At 49.1% G+C, this 22,493-nt stretch overlaps 1 protein-coding gene across 1 annotated transcript; it reads left to right on the top strand.

Annotated features, from left to right (window-relative positions):
* The first annotated feature begins 1,369 nt into the window (after positions 1 to 1,369).
* GJA3 (gap junction protein alpha 3) lies at positions 1,370 to 18,364 on the top strand. The gene is made up of 2 exons (XM_033197346.1): positions 1,370 to 1,532; positions 13,360 to 18,364. The coding sequence occupies exon 2, from the start codon at positions 13,377 to 13,379 to the stop codon at positions 14,658 to 14,660; it is 1,284 nt and encodes a 427-aa protein (XP_033053237.1). The 5' UTR covers positions 1,370 to 1,532; positions 13,360 to 13,376; the 3' UTR covers positions 14,661 to 18,364.
* Positions 18,365 to 22,493: the final 4,129 nt, after the last annotated feature.

The raw sequence follows: 22,493 nt of genomic DNA, 5'->3' as shown, positions 1-22,493 counted from the left end.
AAGAAACTAAGTCTCCATAACTACTAGCTACTCCATACATACACCGCAAAGTTCCCAAAGGGAGAAGATATTTTAGATGCACCTTTAAGGGCTTAGTTTTTCCTCCTTGGGATAACTTTAAATTCAGATCTCAGCAGAACAAGTGCATTCTTCAGGGCAAGCCGACTGCTAATCCGAGTAGATCTAAACGCTAATGAAGGCAACCGATGGAAGCTGCTCCTTGGAGACATGAAAACTATGAGACTTGCATTTTGCCACATTCCTGGAATAAACTTACTACTCATGAAGGTAATTTTGGAACCGTTTCAGCTTGTAGAATGATCACCGAAATGCAGCCCACCGATATTTGTTAATATCCCAGACTGGCCAAGCCCCAATCCAGACCCTGGGGGACAGGGAGGGGACCCACGGCCTCTCTAGACTGTGCCCAGACAACAGACAAGGACGATGCCGCCCTGGCTCCGCGGCCCTCCCGGTAGGCGTCCCCCTCAAGCGTGGTAAAACCACCCCGAGGGGAACAGAAAACGTTAACATCTTCGCTGCGCGCCAGCAAACAAGTTAGGCCTCGCCCTGGCATCTCCAGGACCAGATGGACGAGGGACCCGCGGGGACACCTTCCTGGTCACCTCAGGCCGGGCCAAGTCTCGAGCGCATTGAAACAAGTTCTGTTTAAAAAACAAGCATCCCTGCGCCTGCCGGCTCCATTAAGTGTGTCTGACCCGAAGCCGGACCGCGGCCGCTATTTATAGCCTCCCGCCCGCCGCGGCGCCGCTCCCCGACAGCACCCACGCTGTGCCCGGCGGCGCTTCCGCGGGGACTCCCTGCGCGGTGGCCCCCTCCCCGCGCCAGCCGTCCGGGACCCGCGTCCCCCGGCGGCTGCAGACGGTCGAGACCTAGGGCCCGATGCCCACGCGCCCCCGGCTCTGGGAGCCCCGGAGAGCAGCTGCCTCGCGGGGCCTGCGGAGCCCGGGACAGGCGCGAGCGGGGCGCGGGCTGGAGCATCTGCGTGCGGTGGGCGCCGGCCAAGCGGGTCGGGACGGCCCCAAGAGCCCTCGGCTCTCCCCTCGCGTCCCGCGCCGGCGTGCCCCGGAATGTGTGGGCGGCAGGGAAGAGCCCCGCGTCCACACCTGGAGCGCCGGCGCAGGTGCGGGGCGGGGATGCAGGCGCTGGGCTTGAGCGTGCGCGCGGGCTAAGGTGCGGAATGGGGCCGCGGGGGAGTGCGGTGGCTGCGCGTGCAGGGTCGGGGTGCAGGGTCGGGGTGCGGGGGCCGTCGGGGTGCGCGCCGGGAGGCGCGCGGGGCGGGGCCGTTTGGAGGCGGCGGGGGCGTGGCGCGGCGGCCTGGGCTGCGGCTGGGGGCGCTGAGCGCAGCGCACACTGGGGCTGCAGGGATGGCGACCAGGGCGGGGAGGCCGGACCCTGGCGCGGGGCGCACGCGTGAAGCGGCACCGCACGTGTGAAAGGAATTCTTTTCAGAGAGGCCGGGAGCCGTGCTCGGGAGGAAGGCGCCCGGGTCGCCGCCGCGGCAGAGCGGGGTAAGGCGGGCCGGGCGCCCCGGAGGCCGGGCGCAGGGGCTGAGGGTAGCGCGGGGCGGGGACGGGCGGGTCGGCGGCGCAGCGGAGCTCCCGGGCGAGCCGGGCGGGCTGGGACTGCAGAGCTGGGAAGCACGTGTGCGGCTCCCAGCCCCGTGGGATTCTTTTAGGATTCTTTGGAAAGTTGTGGGGAGCTCGGGAAATTTGTGAGAAACTTTTGGAATAATTGATCCTCCTGCTCCTTTGCTCCTGGAGGTCTGGAGAGCTGCGCCTGGTTTGGCTTCCCGTGATGGACAGTCCAAGGCCGAGTTTTAGTTGTTTTCCCGGGTGGTTTGCCCCTCGGGTGGAGGAAGCCGGGCTGTCCCGGAGCGTCAGGCTGCAGGGCTCCTAGCGATACTGAAATGCTAGAAAACTCGCAGCAGATGTCACCGCGCCAGCGAGCGCCGCGCACCCAGCCGTCCGCGGGCATTCAGCATCGCCCTGCTCCCCAAAGTCGTGTTGGGATCGTTTAGAAACGAGCTTGGCTCGCCTACATTCTTTTCAGAAACTTTTAAAACTTTTTATTTTTAAGAAACACTGTAGCTATTAATGCCACGACCAAATGTCTTGACCTATATGTTTGTTATGACGTGTTCAAGTATAAAGAATTTGCAGAGGAGTGGAAAAGCCCCGCCCGAGCCCCTTCTCGTAGGAGACTTGAGAAAACAAATGGCAGTGACGCGGCTGCGTTTGCTTTGTTGCCGGCTCCAAACGAGTGAGCAAAATTCATCCTACCGTGTAGAGTTCTCGGCTCGTGAATATGTGACTGCGACTTTAGAACTCCAGTTTTTATTTTATCAAGATGTCTCCAAAACATGCCGTTTAAAAATGGTTCTATACCAACAGCTGACAAGCGAATTACGGCTCTCATCACCCAGGAATTCAAAACCGTGGTGATTTATGATCTGTGCATCACTTCACTGGCGGTCCATCCATGTGCTATGACATATATTGCAAGACAAACATTAAAAGATTAAAGAGGAAAAAAGAGGGATTTATTTTCCAAATATCACTGTGCGCAAAGTAAACATCAGCTAGTTTGACAGAGATTCCACCTGCTCAGCAGTTTGGTTCATGTTGAGATAAGCATCTCATAAGGGCAATGCACGTGTTGCTGTAGTGGAAATTAATTCACAGAACTGTACTACTCCAACAAATCAGACAAAACTGTTTCTTAACCAGGAACTGTTAACTGGCTGAAAGCTGTCTTAAAAGAATGATGGGTAACAAAATTTTTTGCCAATAAGGAAAATATTTTTGACCCAATTTTCTTGAATGTTACTTACATTTTAACTTATATTCATTTCTCTTAGCTAAAATAACGTCTACACACTACACACGTGAAACGAAACATATATGTTTATCGCAGCCTTTGTTTGTTTGTTTGTTTTGAGACGGAGTCTCTGTCGCTCAGCTCAGGCTGAAGTGCAGGGGCGCGATCTCGGCTCCCTGCAAGCTCCGCCTCCCAGGTTCACCCCCTTCTCCTGCCTCAGCCTCCCGAGTAGCTGGGACAACAGGCGCCGCCACCAGGCCCAGTTAATTTTTTTTGTTTGTTTGTTTGTTTAGTAGAGACAGAGTTTCACCGTGTTAGCCAGCATGGTCTCGATCTCCTGACCTCGTGATCCGCCCCCCTCGGCCTTCCAAAGTGCTGGGATTACAGGCGTGAGCCTCCGCGCCCGGCCTTTTTTTTTTGAGATGGAGTCGCGCTCTGTCAACCAGGCTGGAGTCTCGATCTGTCACCCAGGCTGGAGTGCAGTGGTGCAATCTCAGCTCACTGCAGCCTCCCGAGTAGTTGGGACTACAGGGGCCTACCACCGTGCCTTCTTCCTCCCTCCGCTGGATGGTAGCTATTCCCCAGTACTATGTAGTACTTATATTTTGATCTGTTTTTTGCTAGTCTGCCTCTCTCATAGATTGCAATTAAATCTCCTGAGAGTAAGGACTGGATCTTAATTATTTTTACTGTCCTCAGTGATGTCATTTGGATTTATATGACGAAATTGCCTTTTAACTGATGGCACTGTGTTTATGAGATCAGTGTTTGGTCTTCTATTGAGACGTCACGACTTGTGTTTTAGACATGACAAAAGCCTGTTCTGATCGCTGCGATGCTGCAGCACCCCTGTAATTTTCTCTATTACCCTTGCCCCAAGCCACCCCTCAGAAAGTGGGGTACTGGTAAATTCGATTTTACTTTAAGGAAGTCACTTTTTTTCATTATTCAATTTTTAAAACTTTGAGGACTAAAACATTGAAGGAAATACATTAACACATCACTGAAATGTCTAAATAAAATGTTTGGATAAGAAAATAATTTCAGTGGAATTAAGTGGTTCACAGAAGTTATTAAAACTTACAATGCCCTTTAGTAATTAGCAGAAGAAACCAGAGGGTTCCACTGGGAGATGGAGCTGGGAGGTCTCTGGAGGGTTGAAAGGAAACCCAGTGGGGCGTGAACAGTCTTGGCAGACAGTGTTTCTAATTACCCTGCAACTCTTTACATTTGCCTGTCAACTGAATTGAAACTAAACCAGCTGTTAATTTTCTAGCTTAATGTTAGGCCTCCTTGTGGAAATGTTGCTTTAGTGCTGATTTCTAGGGGGAATATTTATTTTATTCAAGTATTTCAAGAAGAAAGACTGTAGATAAATAGTATATTTTTAATTTGGCCAGTCTCGAGTATAGATATTGAAGACAATTGTTTTTAAATTAACACAGTTGTTTTAATTACTTCCAGTTTAAAAATAGCTCTCACTATGGCCAGGCTTCGTGGCTCATGCCTATGATCCCAGCACTGTGGGAGGCCAGGGTGCACAGATCGCCTGAGGTCAGGAGTTCAAGACCAATCTGGCCAACATGGTGAAACCAGAAATATTTTTGTGTTTTCTATCAAAAATACAAAAATTAGGTAGTTGTGGTGGCACATGCCTGTAATCCCAGCTACTTGGGAGATGAGGCCCAAGAATTGCTTGAACCCAGGAGGCAGAGGTTGCAGTGAACCAAGATCATGCCACTGCACTCCAGCCTGGGAGTGCAGTGAGACTGTCTGAAATAAAATAAATAAAATAAAATACTTTCACTAAGATTTTAAGTTATAAAAGGTAAAAAAAGATTAGTTCCTCCCTTTGACTAGAAATGAAAGTTTTTCACCATATTTACCTTAGCCAAATAAAGGTTTAAGAGCATATGACTTTTCAGGTATGCATAAAAGATTTAAATCCCCACATGAAAGAGAAAATAAGATAATAATACATAAATGGCAGACACTGTTGTACATGCTTTCCATACATTCTTATTTCGTAAATAAGCACATTTAAAATATAAAAATGTATAATCCTAGCAATGCCTTAGAACTATTAAAGAAGTTAAAAAATTAAATTTATAATATTCCTAAATCAGTTGGCTCTGGATGAGAGTAATGTTTCCTGCAACAACAGCATTAGATTTTTGAAACATTAAGAATAGAACCCAGGGCCAGGTGCAGTGGCTCAAGCCTGTAATCCCAGCACTTTGGGAGGCCGAGACGGGCAGATCACTAGGTCAGGAGATCGAGACCATCCTGGCTTACCCGGTGAAACCCCCTCTCTACTAAAAAAAATACAAAAAACTAGCCGGGCGAGGTGGTGGCGTCTGTAGTCCCAGCTACTGGGGAGGCTGAGGCAGGAGAATGGCGTGAACCTGGAAGGCGGAGCTTGCAGTGAGCTGAGATCCGGCCACTGCACTCCAGCCTCGGCGACAGAGCAAGACTCCGTCTCAAAAAAAAAAAAGAAAAAAAAAGAAAAGAAAAGAACCCATGTATCTCTCCATGTAAATTAGAGATGGAAACTCCTGGAACTCTACAATAACCACATAACTTTGAGATAAAGGATACTCTTAAATTGTATATGTATATTTTATAGTAATGCCAACAAATACTAAAATCTACATTATCTATTGAAAAGATCTATAGGACTCCTATAGATATATTCTATATATTATGAATATGGCATACAAAATAGGACAAGGGAGAAAATAAAATAACCTGTCATTTTTAAAAGCATATCAAAGTTGGTTCAGTAACAAAAGATAACCTAGCAAGACTAAATATTTTTAAATCCCCAAATAAACAATATTTGGAACCAAACAAAGGAATTTGACTACAAACACTATAGAGCTTCAAAATCATAAGAAAATGCCATGAATAATTTTATGTCAACAAATTTGAAATACAAAGTGGAAAATTTTCTAAAAAATATAAGTGACCAAATTTGACTTAGTAAACCTACATATGTTAGTAACAGTTAATGAAATTAAATTTGTAATCAAGTCTTCCCTCCTACCCCCTAAGAAAAAAGACATTAGTCTGATGTCTCACTTCAGTGCGATGGGAAAGTGCTGGAGGGACGAAACAGAGCATGGCCCTGTGGCCATGCTCACAGGGCTGCCCTAGGACAGTCTATGGGGGCAGGGGCAAATGCACAGCATCCAGCAAGGAGGCTGGGCCACAGTCCAGAGACATGATGTGAGCAGTCGAGGTATGAGAAAAGGCCCGGCCTGCATATGCCTGAAAGTGGTACCCACAGGCATTCCCCTGGCCTGGTGTGGGGAGGGCACCAGCAATGGTGCTCGGAACTGGAGGAATGGAACTGCCTTTTACCAAGATGGGGAGACCAGAGGAGGCCCAGGTTTGGGGAAGAACATGGAGATCATGAATTGCCTGGGACACGTTAAGTTTAAAATGCCTGAGATGTGCGAGTGTGGAGGCTGGAGGCGCACATCTGGGAGTTGTCACTAAGTGGACCCTGGGGCTGGATTGAGATCACTGAAGGGCAGGGGAGGAGAAAACAGGGGTGATGATAGAGCCCAGGGGTCCAACGGCATCCAGAGGGTGAGCACACACGGGCAGGGCACCTGCAGAGGAGCTGATCACCACCAAGCCAAGTTTTAGTTAAGACTCTGGAATGCAGCCACAGCCAAAAGGTGTAATTTGTACCATACCTGACTCCCTCTCATAACACCATATTGAAAATTAAGGCCGGGCGCGGTGGTTCAAGCCTGTAATCCCAGCGCTTTGGCAGGCCGAGACGGGTGGATCACAAGGTCAGGAGATCGAGACCATCCTGCCTAACCCGGTGAAACCCCGTCTCTACTAAAAATACAAAAAACTAGCCGGGCGAGGTGGCGGGCGCCTGTAGTTCCAGCTACTCAGGAGGCTGAGGCAGGAGAATGATGTGAACCCGGGAGGTGGAGCTTGCAGTGAGCTGAGATCCGGCCACTGCACTCCAGCCCCGGCGACAGAGCGAGACTCCGTCTCAAAAAAAAAAAATTAAAAATAAAATAAAATAAAATAAAATCACTGCTTCCAACCCACAACTCCTGTTCCCACTTCCATGGAAACGTTGCTGTCTTCTGGAAATGCATTCTCTTCTCCCACCTCTTATCCAAAACCACAAACTCCTAATCCCAGCTGAAATCCCACTTTTCTCTGCCTGCCCATTTTAGTTTAATATGAATATCCCTTTTCTCTGAAATCTCCTTGCATGTATATATTATGTAGCTCCCTAATTTACTGAATTTTCCCATCTCCACAAATAGATTTTTAAGATAGAGCCTATTCCTTAAACTATTTCTTTCTCTTTTTTTAAGAGACAGCGTCTTGCTCTGTCACCCAGACTGGAACGCAGTGGCACAATCACGGCTCACTACAGCCTCAACTTCCCTGGCTCAACTGATCCTCCAACCACAGCCCCCTGAGTAGCTGGGACTATAGGCATGCACCACCACACTCAGTTAACTTTTTTGTAGAGAGGAAGTCTCACCGTGTTGCCCAGGCTGCCTATGAACTCCTGGTCTCAGGAGATCCTCCTGCTTGGCCTCCCAAAGTGCAGAGATTACAGGTGTGAGCTCCTGCACCGAGATCATTCCTTAAACTTCTTGTGTGGCCAACAAAACCTGTGGCCCAGAATTGAGAGCAAGACTGTCACTGAGTAAATAGCCATTGATTTATCTGAGGGAAAATGCAATGGCTCTTGAAGGCCAAGGGGAAAACAATTTAACGGTTGAAAGGAAAGGGTAACTTTTCAAAGACTAAGAAAGCAGCGACATAAACTTTGAAACATAAGACCTGTTTGTTATTCAGACAGTTAAGAATCAAAGTTTTCACTGAGACAAAACCGAAAAGATGAAGGGCCGTGTCATGGGAGATCGTAAACACCCTGCAAGCCAGGACTATGGAACCCCCAGTTCTTAGGTCAGTTCTCTTAAAAGGGCTTAATAACGTGGGCTGCGGTATTCTGTCATTAGGTCGCATGCACCTTGCAAGGTTAAGCGATCACACCGGGGCCCTCCCCGTGGGTGATGAACGAAAGCCCGTGTTTTCCTCTGCCCGGCGGTGCTCAGGAGATGTGGCTCAACAGCGCCTTGCCTGACCTCACCCTCCGTCAGTCCTGGCATACCTTCTCTCATCCTCTGTCTGTACTTAGCACAGGAGAGCCTTTCTGTGACACATGTGCAAGTCTCTGCTGATTTCACTATCTAATGATATTAGGAATATGATTATAAAGTGATACCAGGCTGGGCACCGTGGCTCACACCTGTAACCCCAGCACTTTAGGAGGCCAAGGTGGGCGGATCACTTGAGGCCAGGAGTTCCAGACCAGCCTGGGCAATATCGCAAGACCGCGTCTCTACAAAAAAAAAGTTAAGATTAGCCCCACGTGGTGGTACATGCCTATAGTCCCAGCTACTTGGTAGGCTGAGGTGGGAGAATCACCTGAGCCCAGGGAATTTGAGGCTACAGTGAGCGATGATCCGTGCCACTGCACCTTAGCCTGGGCAACAGTGAGACTCTGTCTCTAACAACAACAACAAAAAACACCAAAAAAAAAACCCAAAAAAACATGGTGTTGGTAAAACGCCTCCAGAGCTTCTGCATGTCATCCAGAGCCAAGTAAAGTCTGATGGTGGCCAGGTGAATGTCGCATTGCCGAGGAGGCTTCCACACAGGTCTGATCAGGATCCAGGTGTCAGTCTCCCAGATAGATTGTCTGTCTGCTGGTTAAATTTTCATTTATTCATGCATGTGTCTTACAAAACAGAACCCAAACTGTGAAGTGTAGTCGTGAGGCTCAGATGAGTGGCAGGGACATGGACACCCTTGCCCTTGCTCGCTTAGAGTCTGTTGGGGAAACTGCTTTCTCCAAACACTGTGCCTGATGTGGGAGATTGCCAGGCAGGAGGATGGAATCCACTGTAAACTCTCAGTGATCCCACAGTCATTATCCTCTGACATTGGGCGACGCGTGCAAAGTGTATTGTATTTGTTTGTGTGCTTACTGCAGACATGATTAAAGCAATGAACGGAGTAGAAACCACAATGAAAGAACAATGAAAAAGGAGTCAGCTGACTTTTTCAAAAACTACAACTTCGAAAAATGAAAGCCATGGTCATTCATCTTTTATGATGAGCAATGTGATATGTTGTCATAGAAAATGCAGAGAACTGTGAAAAGAAAAATCACCCCCTTCTCAGAAGCGCCACTGTTAACATTTCAGTATTATTTTTCCTTTTTCTGTGTCCACGTAAGAGAGTGTATAAAATAGCTGGTATCAGACAGTTGTGTTGTCCAAAGCTTTTGTCATTTATCATAGCATCAGTAATGTTTCATGTCATTAGTGTTCTGAAAAATTACATCTAATGGCTCCTTTATTTAGTAAACTAAAACTATATTTTAGTAGTTATAAATGAACCATAGCTTTTCATTTTTACCAGGCTTTATTTCATGAAGCATTTAAGATAGTGTATCAGTTGGGAATTCTTTTTCACTTGCAAGCAACAGGAAACCTAATTTGAACAAATAAGATTTTCCCCTCACAGAAATCTGGAGGTGGCTGACAGGGCTGGCTGGGCAGTTCCACGGTTCACAGCAGGTGCCCTAGGACTCTCCTAACCAACCCCCCACGCGTATTGATTCATGCTTGCCAGGCGGCTGCCCAGCTCCAGCATCACGTCTGTACGTGGAAAAGGAAGGGAAGGGACCACACAGTACCGCCTGCCCTTTTCTTAGAAAACCAAAGCTTTCCCAGATGTTCCCCAGCAGACATCTGACACCTCACCGGACAGAACTGCCTTTTCTATTCACCTCCAGCCACAAGGGAGGATGAAGAAGCAAACATTTCCCTTCCCAGTCACATTAGAGTCAGGCGAGGGAGAGAAGGATGGGAGCAGGAGCTGGGTTGGCCAGAGCACGGTGTCAGCCATGGCCAGCCAGCACTGCTCAGGTAACTGTTCATCCTCTGCCAGCCATTTCTGTTTCCAGTCATTCCTTATGGGTAACATCACAATACGCCATACACACATGTTTATCCAAGTCTCTGATTATTTCCTCAGTAGGATGTCCTGGAAGTAGAATTAGAGGTCAAAGGTATTGTTAGGTTCATGTCGCTCATGCTTTTCCAGAAAGATCCACACAGATCCCTGATGTGCTACCACACTCAGTGTCTGAATGCTGGACGCTCCTGTTCGGGACACAATCTGTTGTCCTGTCTCTGGGACGCAGCCTTGGCCCCGATGGGGCACAAGCAAGGCTCTGGCTGGTGGCTGGTCATTGTTCTTGTAGATTGCACTCCGAGATCGCAAGTCTCTTCCAAGGGCATATATTAGAGTGTTTTGCAGCCCCTGGGCCTGAAGGATCTGGAACAGGCTGAGCCGCTGCGGTCAGCTTCCCCATCCTATTGTCTGGTTTACCAACTGAATAAGTAGTTATTTTGCCCCGTGTTTCTCAGCAGGTGCACGATGGGCATTTGGGGTGGGACAGTTCTTTCCTGTGAGGTCACCCCAAACACAGCAGAACATTTTGCCTCCACTGGCCCCACAGGGAAAGGCCAGCAGCATTGTCCAGTCTGTGACGGGCAGCAGGCCCCTCCCTCATGGTGCTCTGTGCCATCAGCCCTGTGTTGGGAGCCAGCCAGACCCCTGTCCCAGCAGCTCGTGTAGACTGCTATTTAGCAAGAACTGCTGGAGCATGTGTGAGGCTGCTGGAAGGGGAATGAGCTCTGGAAAGCACATCACCCCGCTGCTCCGCCTGTAGACAGGGAACAGGAAAGGATGCCCATGCCAGCCCTGCCCTCAGAGCCAGGCCTAGGGGAAGGACACAGGGGGCAGGTGTTCTTTAGAGCCCAGAGGCTGCTCTCGCCCAGCAGAGCTTGGCAGGTGGAGCTGGGGGAGGATGGAGAGAACCTGCTGGAGCGGGGTGGGGAGGAGGTGTTGGGAGGAGGTGACAGCCATTAAATCAGGGCGTGGCAAGGGGGAGAGAGAACCCAGGGCACCGGTGTAGGCCTGAGGTGGCCACCCCTGAGGGGACTGTGGGGGCAAGGGGCAGGTCAGCAGGCAGTGGCCTGATGGACCGGGGCTTTAGGTTGGAGAAACAGCATGTGCGAGGCCAAAGGTGGAGTTTCAGGCTTCAGCGTATCTGGGCCCAGGTCCCGATGGGTCTTGCATGCTGTCATGGTTTTGTCCTGTGCAGTGTCTACCCAGACGCCTGGGCAGGTAGGGGCATAGATGCCACTGGGGGCCTGGTCCCAGCCCAGAGGGACGCTTGGAGGAGAAGCAGGAAATTCCCAGACGTCTTTCATGGCGGTGACTGGGTGGTTTCAAGTGCAGTAATTAAGTTTCTAAAGTAAAACATCCTCCTCCTTAGAACACAAGAAAAGATGCCAGCCACAATAGGAGATGAGAGACTGGGAGGATGCGTGAATAGTCAGCTTTGTCTAAGAGCTCCAGGGGCCCAAGCAAAACGCTGGGAGTTTATTCTGAGGGAGAGTTAACATTCGTCTGTTTCTTTAGATTGTTAGTGAGTAGAGTTTTCTTTTGTTTATTTGCCTTTGAACCAATTCATAAAAATTAATATTTAAAAAAAATTTTTTTGTTTGAGACAGACTCTTGCTCTGTCACCCAGGCTGGAGTACAGTGGCGTGATCTCGGCCCACTGCAGCCTCTGCCTTCCAGGTTCTCCTGCCCTCAGCCTCCCAAGTAGCTGGGACTACAGGCGCACCCCCCCATGCCTTGCTAATTTATGTATTATTAGTAGAGATGAGGTTTCACCACGTGGGCCAGACTTTCTCAAACTCCTGACCTCAAGTGATCCTTCTGCCTTAGCCTCCCAAGGTGCTGGGATTACAGGTGTGAGCCACCGCGCCCAGCCTGAAATATTTTAAAATCGAAAATGACAAATGTTTTCTTTGGTTCCACTAGAGACTGTGTCCACACAGCTGAGACTGCTTTCCTCACTGCAAAGCATGGAGCTGTCTTTCTGTTTCCATTCCCAGCATCCAGCCTGTTGGGGCAGCAGCAACACGGGGTGCCATCTCATCTTCGTCCCCTGTGTCTGCGGGCACTGCCGCTTTCTCCGCAGGCCGGCAGTCTCACCTCCCTCCATCCCTGTGGATGACCGTGGTGCCTGTTGTACACAGGCTCAGAGAGTGGAAGCTGCCTGCCTGGGCATGTTTACCTAACACTTGCTGAGTTGGGCCTGGGGCTGGGCCTGCAGCTGGTACCACCTCCCACCTTGGGCTGCCTTCGTTGGAGTCACACCTCTGGGGCAGGTGTGGCTGGTGAGCCCTGCCCAGCACCCATGGGCACTCTGACCCAGAAGACCGAGGATCCATGCCATCTCCCACACTGGCTGGGCTCCACTCACTTGCACCCTGACTGACGCTGGACATGCTGTTTCCACCCCCAGACATCCTGGGTACCCATGAGTGCTGTTGGGTGACAGCCACTGAAGGCCCGGCTCTGCTGAGCTGGCCCCTGGTCCTGGCCGGATCCTCAAGCTCAGTTCACCCCAAGGGCGTCCTCTGCCCCCATCCACCACCCCTCCAGGTCTGCCTAGAATCCGATGTGGGCACTCGGGCAGGTGAGGTGATTTCAGGTGGTTGTCAGTTGATGCTGAATCCTGTGTGAGAAGATTGTTCCCTTATCAATTCTGTTTCTACTCTAATAGTGGCCTTGGAGAGGGGTCTGGTTTGATACTAGTCTGTTTAACACCTCTCCAGTACTCCTCCTCTTCCTCTTCGCAACAAAGAGAGCTCACACCCAGAGCTCAAGCAAGCAATGTCCCATAGAATGTATCAACTTCCTTGTCATCAAGGAATTTCTTCTTTTTTGAAAAGGGGGAGTAAGCCTTTATTTCCTTATTTCCAAAATACAGCTGACTGAGTTGGAATGTATTTACTCTTAAAGCTACCATCCCTTGAAGATATTAGTGCCAGTTTTCCACTGACAGTAGTAATGTAAACTTTCCTAGTTTAGATAAATTTAAGCGTAAAGAGTTGATGTGAAGACAGAAAAAGCAAATAGTAGAAGAGGTATCAGATTAACTTGGCAGAAGTTCTGAAGGTGGCATGGGCATGGGGATGGCAGCAGTTTGAGAAAAGGTTGCTGTAATCCCACCAGAACAGAAAGGTCATGATTCAGAATTGGCCCAAGCGGGCGCAGAGGCCGGAGCTCCCCTAGGGTCAGCCTCAGGGCGAGGATTTGGGCAGCCTGGAGGCCAGCGGGGGACATTTTCTCTTCTGGCTCTGGCTTCCTCCTCTCTGAAATCAAGAGTTTAACCTGTGGTTCCTCATGGACGCTTGCACTTGTGTAGTGCCTGCTCCTCCGGGTCCTGGGGAGCTGCGATGCCTGCGCTGTGGAGAAGCTGCCCATCGGCCCATCTCATCTCAGTACCATCGGGGCCGCCGCCGCCGCCCAGGGGCGCGAACCCCGGCACTCAGCCGTTGCCGACCGGTGTTCATGAGCGTTTTCCTCTTACAGGTTAGGAATCTGAAGCGATGGGCGACTGGAGCTTTCTGGGAAGACTCTTGGAAAATGCACAGGAGCACTCCACGGTCATCGGCAAGGTTTGGCTGACCGTGCTGTTCATCTTCCGCATCCTGGTGCTGGGGGCGGCGGCGGAGGAGGTGTGGGGCGACGAGCAGTCCGACTTCACCTGCAACACGCAGCAGCCGGGCTGCGAGAACGTCTGCTACGACCGGGCCTTCCCCATCTCCCACATCCGCTTCTGGGCGCTGCAGATCATCTTCGTGTCCACGCCCACCCTCATCTACCTGGGCCACGTGCTGCACCTGGTGCGCATGGAGGAGAAGAGGAAGGAGAGGCGGGAGGAGGAGCCCCCGAAGGGAGACAGCCCCAGCCCCCAGGAGCCGCCGCAGGACAAGCCCTCGTCGCGGGACGAGCGCGGCCGGGTGCGCATGGCCGGGGCCCTGCTGCGAACCTACGTCTTCAACATCATCTTCAAGACGCTGCTGGAGGTGGGCTTCATCGCCGGCCAGTACTTTCTGTACGGCTTCGAGCTGAAGCCGCTGTACCGTTGCGACCGCTGGCCCTGCCCCAACACGGTGGACTGCTTCATCTCCAGGCCCACGGAGAAGACCATCTTCATCATCTTCATGCTGGCGGTGGCCTGCGCATCCCTGCTGCTCAACATGCTGGAGATCTACCACCTGGGCTGGAAGAAGCTGAAGGAGGGCGTGACCAGCCTCGGCCCGGACGCCTCCGAGGCCCAGCTGGGCACGGCCGATCCCCCGCCCCTGCCCCCCAGCTCCCGGCCCACGGCCGTGGCCATCGGGTTCCCGCCCTACTATGCGCACGCGGCTGCGCCCGCGGGACAGGCCCGCGCCGTGGGCTACCCCGGGGCCCCGCCACCCACCGCGGACTTCACACTGCTGGCCCTGACCGAGGCGCGCGGCAAGCGCCCGTCCGCCCAGCTCTACAGCGGCCGCCACCACCTGCTGCTGACCGAGCAGCACTGGGCCAGCCAGGCGGCCGAGCAGCAGCCCCACGAGCTCGAGGCCCACCCGGCGGCGCCCCCGCCCGCGGCCCCCAGCCCCACCCCGCGCACGCACGAGGCTGAGGCTGGCGCGGCGCCCCTGCTGCTGGATGGCAGCGGCAGCAGTCTGGAGGGGAGCGCCCTGGCGGGGACCCCCGAGGAGGAGGAGGAGCAGGCCGTGACCACCGCGGCTCAGATGCACCAGCCGCCCTTGCTCCTCGGAGACCCAGGTCGGGCCAGCAGGGCCAGCAGTGGGCGGGCCAGGCCGGAGGACTTGGCCGTCTAGGCCCCGGGTGCCTGCCTCCAGACAGCTGTGTAGTGATCTTTTTCTTAGAAACCAAACCCAAAGTGCACTTCCCACCAGCAGATAGAACCTGAAAGTGAGCGACTGGCGTCCCAGGAGGTGGACGATGGAGGAGAGATCAGGTTTCCGTGTTCAATGCTTGCTGTTCTTAGCACTGTGAGTTGCAGTGGGGCTAACTCCCACTTTCTGAGTTTGGGGGTTGGGGGGACAAGGGTTGTGGGCCTTTAAGATCTTCACAGCAGCCCAGAAGTCTGGTTGCTGAGGGCTGTCTCTGGGGGTAACTGTTCCGTTGTGATAAAGCAACAGGTATCCTGCAGTCCCTTCAGCTCCAGGGCAATTGGGTTTGCTATTCCTAAGCTCTCCAGAGCCTCTGGGCAGCCCAGAGAGTCACAGGGGCACTTAGCTCTATCTCTGTTTGATACTTTTAACTTAGAGTTGAATTTCATTTGGGATATTTGCCAAACTGCACTAAAAAAAGATTTACAGCAAGTCTATGCAGTGTCATTTGTTTCTGAAATTGCATGTGAAGCCCAGGATATCAAGCTTCAGGCTTCATGACAAGTGACAAAGAGCAGTTACCCTCCAGAGGCAGGCTCAGTGGGCAAGGGCCCCAGAGGTTGCTGGCAGAAGGCAGGTGGAGACGCAGCCACACCTGAGGCCGTTTTTAAACAGTTGAGGAAATTGACATAAAAGTGTGTTGGGTATGCCGTAGGTATTTATTTTCTAAATGATTATTTTGTGCTTTGAATGGTACAGATATGCCTATTTTCTCCCACTTTCTTTCAGGAAAAATGAAAGAAAAATAGTGTGTTTCTTTCTCTAAATACTGTTAAAATGATTAGTGGCAGAAACAGTGCTAATTTGTCCTAATGCATACTAGTAAAGATTTTGAACTTTCTTTTAAAAGAAATTCTTTAACTTCATGAGTCACCTAATTACAATGAGAATGTATTATATAAAACAAAAGCAGGGGAAAGTTTTAAGTGCATTCAAATACTTGAAGTTCTGAAGATTTTGAATGGGAAGTGAAAAGTGAACTACTGTTGCCAGGAAAAGTATTTATACAGATGAATCTATGACAGTCGACACTTTAAAAAAACAGTACAGAATAAAAACACTTCAAGCTTCCTAATCATTCTTTGTGGACAGCCTGTTTGCTTTCTGCAGTGTAAATAATATAAGTGTCTGGGGATCCCTGCCTGGGGGAGGGCGTGTGCTCATGCAGGCTGTATGCCCCCTTCTCCCTCCACACCAGAGCTGTCCTGACAGGGAAGGCTATTTATGTGTGTGGGCATGGCTGGAAGACAGCAGAATTTTCTGTCCTGCACACACGGCTGTAGTATCTTGGTCACCATTTGTTTATAAAATGAATGATGGTCATGTTGAGCCTGTTTCTACTCCCACTTTTCACCTCCAACTTCTACTGAGTATCGTTAGCCCTTGTTCAGCAAGACCAATTTAATAATTTCTTTTTATAAATTAACTTCTCGATGGTGCATTTGTGACCACACTCCAAACATACTTTCTGTTTTCTATCATAAAGGGTGCTCCACTAACAATCTGATGAAAGGAATGCAATTTCCAAGTCTCAGATTCCTGCATGCAACTTGTTTTTCGTGTCAGTCAAACACAAAGAATTTATTAGTACATTCTGCTTGCTGTAGGATTCACTGGACAGGCTCCTAGGCTTGAAAAATGCTAACCTTTCCATACATCTCCTCACAGACTTTCTCAACCAGATTGAGAAAGAGAGAAGTTAGCCCTTTGGAAAACTGTGAGTGACTTTCTCACCTCTTACCAGGCTGGTGCATAACTACAGCCATTCTAGATACATAACTTCCCTCCGAAGTTAACTCATTACGTGCAGTGTATGCCATAGGCCTAGGGCAGCAGGACTTAGTTCTCGTGAGTGATAAAGGCTGCTAGAAGATCCTAGTGTGGGAAGCATTCTGATAAAAAGCTTTGGCCATTTTAGAAAATGCAATAGCAATCATCCAAGAGCATATAAGTGCAGCTCAAGTACAAGTGGATGTGAATACTTGCTTCTTTAAATTCTACCATAATAAATGTTCATAACAGTAACAGGCTTCTTGTTTACCCACAATTTGATTTTGAGTGGGGTTGGAGATGAGCATGAGAACTCAAATTGTATTTAGTTTTTACATTTTAAAATTGAATTTAGTCAAAATATGTTTATGGAAATGCCAGTATTGTACAATTGACCATAGTCTAGTAGGCCCATTTAGAGTGGATAGGAGTGTGGAATTAGATTCACCTACTTGAAAATCACTAATCTATAATAAAGAAGTGAGGTTTTGCAATAGAACAGTGCCTGTGGTGTTTTTTCAGGTTAGCATACTGATTTCAGTTCGTGTAAGAAATGAAAGCATGTCTTACATCCTTTTTCTCTTTGAGGTATCCATGATTCTAAAGGCTGGGTCTTTCTCTCTCGGGCAGTGTGAAATTGTTCTCTACTCAACTAGTCCTTTAAGACATTGAAACGTGCAATAAAAATAGAAATTGCCTCTGTCCGTGGGCGAGATTCCAGACCATTTTTTTTTTCTAGCCTGGAAATTTCACTGAAACTATTTTACTCTTGCTTTATTAGAAAGTTTTAAAAAATCTCTAAGCCTATTTTAAAACTCAAATGCTGTACCTATAGCGTTTGAGTATTATATTTACATACATGGTTTTTAAGCTGCTGTATACAATTACTTCTTATATCCCTGTTTTTCTAAAATGTTAAAGATCACTATAGTTACAGTACCAAAATTCATTTTTTAATTCTAAAACTATTTCTTATATTATCACTCACTTTCTCCTTTTTAAACTTTTACTGAGTTATTCTTGTATTTTTTAATAGAATTGACACCAAGAAATCCTTAAATTTACAAAAGAAAAATAGCAAGCCAGCATCTCTCTCATTTATCCTGGATTTCTTCGACTCTGGACAAGTAAGTGGATAGATCATAGAATTCCTACACAACAATACCTAGAACAATAACTATGAATATCATTTAAACATTACTTTACAAAAAATTAACCCAACAGGGTTTAGGTCTCCTTTCACTTTAGGCTTTTTAGAAAGTATTATTAACACTTTAATTATTTTGTATTACTGAATAAAGTCCTTTTTTCTGAATTTTTTGAACGTCTAATATTTGTAACACTAATTCATGAATCTCCACCAAAATAAATACTTATAGAGAATATTGCATGATTTAAGAGAGTAAATACATTTTCCAAAGATGAGTAGAGTCCTGCCACCATCACCACCTGCCACTCCCACAAATTGAGGATATCCTACATAACCTTTAATGTAACATAACGGACATTGTACATTTAAGGTCAGGCAAGGCACTTTTCTTCCTAATTTTATATTACAGTGCAAATCTTGGGTTGACTCACTCTAAGGTTTCTGACTGCCCAAAAGATGTTTTCCCCTTTACATTACAGAACATAACAAGGCAAACAAGTTAGGGATTTGAATAACACTCAAAGCAACAAACTGTTTCCAGAAAATGTCATATTTGAAGCTGTTTGGTGTGTAAATGTTCATTTAGCTCATATATTTGCAAAACTCTTACTAAAACTTAATTTCTGTGCCATAACAGTGTCTTTCCTGGATTACACTGTAACTGGAAGTAAACATTTTCTAAAATAATAAAAGTGGCCTTAAGTTTAAACCACTAGTTCTGCAGTGGGTTGCTTTCATTGACAGACTCCCTAAGCAGGTATTCAGAATCACACTTTTTGTTACCTTGGATATAGTAAGGAGGAAGACCTTTTTTCCTAACAGAAGCAGTTTGAGAAGTCACTGCAGGGGCGGTCCCATCTCTCACAGGCTTTCCCCAGAGTGAAAACACACAGGGTTCAAGCATTGCCGATGCCTGCGGCGAGTTCTGAAGAAATAATATAAAAGTTCACCTTCTTCCTGTCTCGTTAAGTCCGCCCTTGAGCAGCGTTCTCTCAAGCCCCATAGGGCTTCATGAGAGCGAGAAAGAGATCTTTGCTTTAGGAGGCTGGAGTTTGTGGTTCTTGGGAAGCTGGCCCGCATGGAATTCTATGTAAGGGGCCCGCTGTACCTGCCTCTGTGACACTGTTGGCAACACTGGAATGCGTCTGATTTTCAGTGCTTGAGAAGGAACGCATTTCCCACCTGCAGCCTTCCTGCTTTATGAACCCAGATGTGAGATGATTCCCAGGGACACAGTATAACACCAAGCCGCCGGCCTGGGGGCTGGGAAAGCTTTCAGAGCTCCACACCCAGAACTCAAAACTCAGCTCCTCCAAACACAAATTGGGGGGAGTTTCCCATATTGCAGGCAAGTGCAAACACCTGTCGTGAGGGACAGTTTGGGGGAGACAGTCGCGGCCTGTGGAAGGAAATGTTTAACAGTCCCAGGCCGCAACCTGTGGGTCCCTTGCTCACTGCGGGCCAGGACGGCCCGGACCCTGGGGACAGTGCGCGAGTGGCACCGACGAGAGGAGAGGGGCCGTGGTAAGAAGGCACAAGTGCATCCTGGGCAACATAGGGAGACCTCGTCTCTTCAAAACAGCAACAAACAAACAAACAAAAAAAGTCCTGGCGCGGTGGCCCACGCCTGCAATCCCAGCTAGTGGGGAGGCTGAGTGGGAGGATGGCTTGAGCCTGGGAGTTCCAGGCTGCAGTGAGCCGTGATGGCGCCACTGCACTCCAGCCTGGACCACAGAGCAAGACCCTGTCTTAAAAAAAAGAAAAAAAGGCCGGGCGCGGTGGCTCAAGCCTGTAATCCCAGCACTTTGGGAGGCCGAGACGGGCAGATCACGAGGTCAGGAGATCGAGACCATCCTGGCTAACCCGGTGAAACCCCGTCTCTACTAAAAAATACAAAAACTAGCCGGGCGAGGTGGCGGCGCCTGTAGTCCCAGCTACTCGGGAGGCTGAGGTGGGAGAATGGCGGGAACCCGGGAGGCGGAGCTTGCAGTGAGCTGAGATCCGGCCACTGCACTCCAGCCTGGGAGACAGAGCAAGACCCTGTCTTTAAAAAAAGGAAAAAAAAGCATGGACACACGGATCAGGACCGTTTCCCTCGGGAGGGGGCGGCGAGGAAACGGTGCGGACCCGAGTCTGAGCCTGGGCTGGCTGCACACCTGGGAGCAAGTGCCAAGTGCGCTCCGCACAGCGCCGCGGGAGGCCCGGGAGGGACGCGGGAACCACGGCGCCTGCTGCTGGCGCCACAGAACCCAGGCTGGCCGGGCGTGGAAGGAGACGCTTTCCGTGGGCTTTATCGTCTGCGCGGGCCTATCCGTTAGAAGGGAGTCTCCTCACCAGGAACTCGCAATGGTCCTGTACGGTGGACAGTTCCACGACCGAGTCCAGGTGAGCCGCTGTGGTCATGGACAAGGGGCTGAATGCTGCACCTCTCTTCTCCCACAGCTGACTTTGGGAAAGTTATCGAACGGCTTTGACTTTGTAGATGAGTTTTCTTGTCTGAAAAATTGAAATAAAGTTGCAAGGAGTAAAGAATGAACTTAAAATGCTTTGCCTAGTCCTTAACCCATAGCGATGCTTAATAAACGCAAGATTCCGGGTAAATAAAAATAATCCGCAGGCTGACCAAGATTTTCACCTGCCTACCCATTTTTATGGTTTACCTTTATTTCAAAACAAAACAGTTTTAGGCCAATTGGCTCACGCCTATAATCTCAGCTCTTTGGGAGGCTGAGGAAGGAGCATTGCTTGAGGCCTGGAGTTCAAGATCAATCTGGACAACATAGTGAGACGCCCCTCTCTACAAAAAAAAAATTTTAATTAAAATTAAAATTAGCTGGGCAGGCCAGGCGCAGTGGCTCATGTCTGTAAGCCCAGCACTTTGGGAGGCTGAGGCAGGTGGATCTCCTGAGGTCAAGAGTTCAAGACCAGCCTGGTCAACATAGTGAAACCCCGTTTCTACTAGAAATACAAAAATTAGCTGGGCATGGTGGTGCATGCCTGTAATCCCACCTACTCTGGAGACTGAGGCAGGAGAATCGCTTGAACCCAGGAAGCGGCGGTTGCAGTGAGCCAAGATCGTACCACTGCACCCAGCCTGGGTGACAAGAGCAAAACTCTGTCTCAAAAAAGATAAATAAGGGTTGGGCCCAGTGGCTCATGCCTGTAATCCCAGCACTTTGGGAGGCCGAGGTGGGTGGCTCACCTGAGGTCAGGAGTTTGAGGCCAGCCTGACCAACATGATGAAACCCCGTCTCTACTAAAAATACAAAAAATTAGCCAGACATGATGGTGGGTGCCTGTAATCCCAGCTACTTGAGAGACTGAGGCAGGACAATTGCTTGAACCAAGGAGGCAGAGGTTGCAGTGAGCCGAGATCATGCCACTGCACTGCAGCCTGAGCAACAAGAGTGATACTCCATCTCAAAAAAATAAAAAAATAAAAAATAAATAAATAAATAAAAATTAATCGGGCATAATGGCACTCACATGTGGTCCCAGCTGCTTGGAAGGCTGAGGCAGGAGCACTGCTTGAACCCAGGAATTCAAGACTGTAGTGAGCTATGATTATGCCACTGCACTCCAGCCTGCGCGACAGAGCAAAACCGTCCCACTAATATATATATATATATATATATATATTACAGCTTTAAAAGGGGAGGAAATTCTAACACATCCTACAACATGGATGAAACTTGAGGACTTCATGCTGAGTGAAATAAGCCAGACACCAAAGAACAAACACGACACAATCCCACCTGTACAAGATACCGTAGACTGTCACACTCATGAAGACAGAAACTAGAATGGAGGCCACTAGGGGCTGTGGGGAGGGGAATGGAGAGTTGCTTCCTGGGGACAGTTTCAGTTTGGGAAGATGGAAAACTTCCAGAAAAGGATGGTGGTGATGGTTGCACAACACTGTGAATGGGTTCAATGACCCAGAACTGTACACCTGAAGATGGTTAAAATGGTCAATTTCCTGTTATGTGTATTTTACCACAATTAGAATTTTGAAATATATAGATTCAAGAAGCCCATAAGAATCACATTTCAAACTGAACTAAAATACATATGGAAAATGGCGCGATGCCTACGCATACCGCTTGGCGGATCTGAACATACCTAGAGGAAGAGACAGAAAATGGCTTCCTCCCCAGAGCTGCCCTCTCTGTCCTCTGTTTATGTCACAACTGCCCACCCTTTCTCTTGTCATTATTCATGCTGAAATTCCTCCGGGAAAAGAAGGAGGCCCTTGGGATGGGGGCTGTGGGGGTGGAGGGGTTGGAAGGGCAGGTATGGGAGGAGGGAAGGGAGGTGCAGAAGGAGGCAAGTGGCCTGGGGACAGTCACCTGCAGCTGTCCTCATCCTGGCGCTTGGTCCTGTGTCGGTTTGACAAGCCGTTAGCTCACCCCAGAACACTGTTATTGGCCCTGATGTGGAATCTTCTTTGAACCATTTCATGAGTTTTCATCAAATTTCTAGTGAGAAAAACAAAAAGGTTTATAATTCTTTAAAAAAAAAAAAAAAAAAAAAAAAATCTAGGCCAGGTGCGGTGGCTCATGCCTATAATTCCAGCACTTTGGGAGGCCGAGGTAGGCAGATTGCTTGAACTCAGGAGTTCAAGACCAGCCTGGGCAACATGGCAAAACTCCATCTCTACAAAAAATACCAAAATTAGCTGGGCGTGATGGGGCAAGCCTGTAGTCCCAGCTACTTGGGGGCTGAGGTGGGAGGATTGATTTGAGCCCTGGAGGCCGAGGCTGCAGTGAGCCATGTTCATGTCACCGCACTCCAGCCTGGGTGACAAAGTGGTACCCTGTCTCAAAATTAAAAAAAAA

The sequence above is a fragment of the Trachypithecus francoisi genome, unplaced genomic scaffold (assembly GCF_009764315.1).
Source record: "Trachypithecus francoisi isolate TF-2019V2 unplaced genomic scaffold, Tfra_2.0 Contig01676, whole genome shotgun sequence".
Lineage (NCBI taxonomy): Eukaryota > Metazoa > Chordata > Mammalia > Primates > Cercopithecidae > Trachypithecus > Trachypithecus francoisi.
This window is presented reverse-complemented; position numbering and strand designations above follow the sequence as displayed.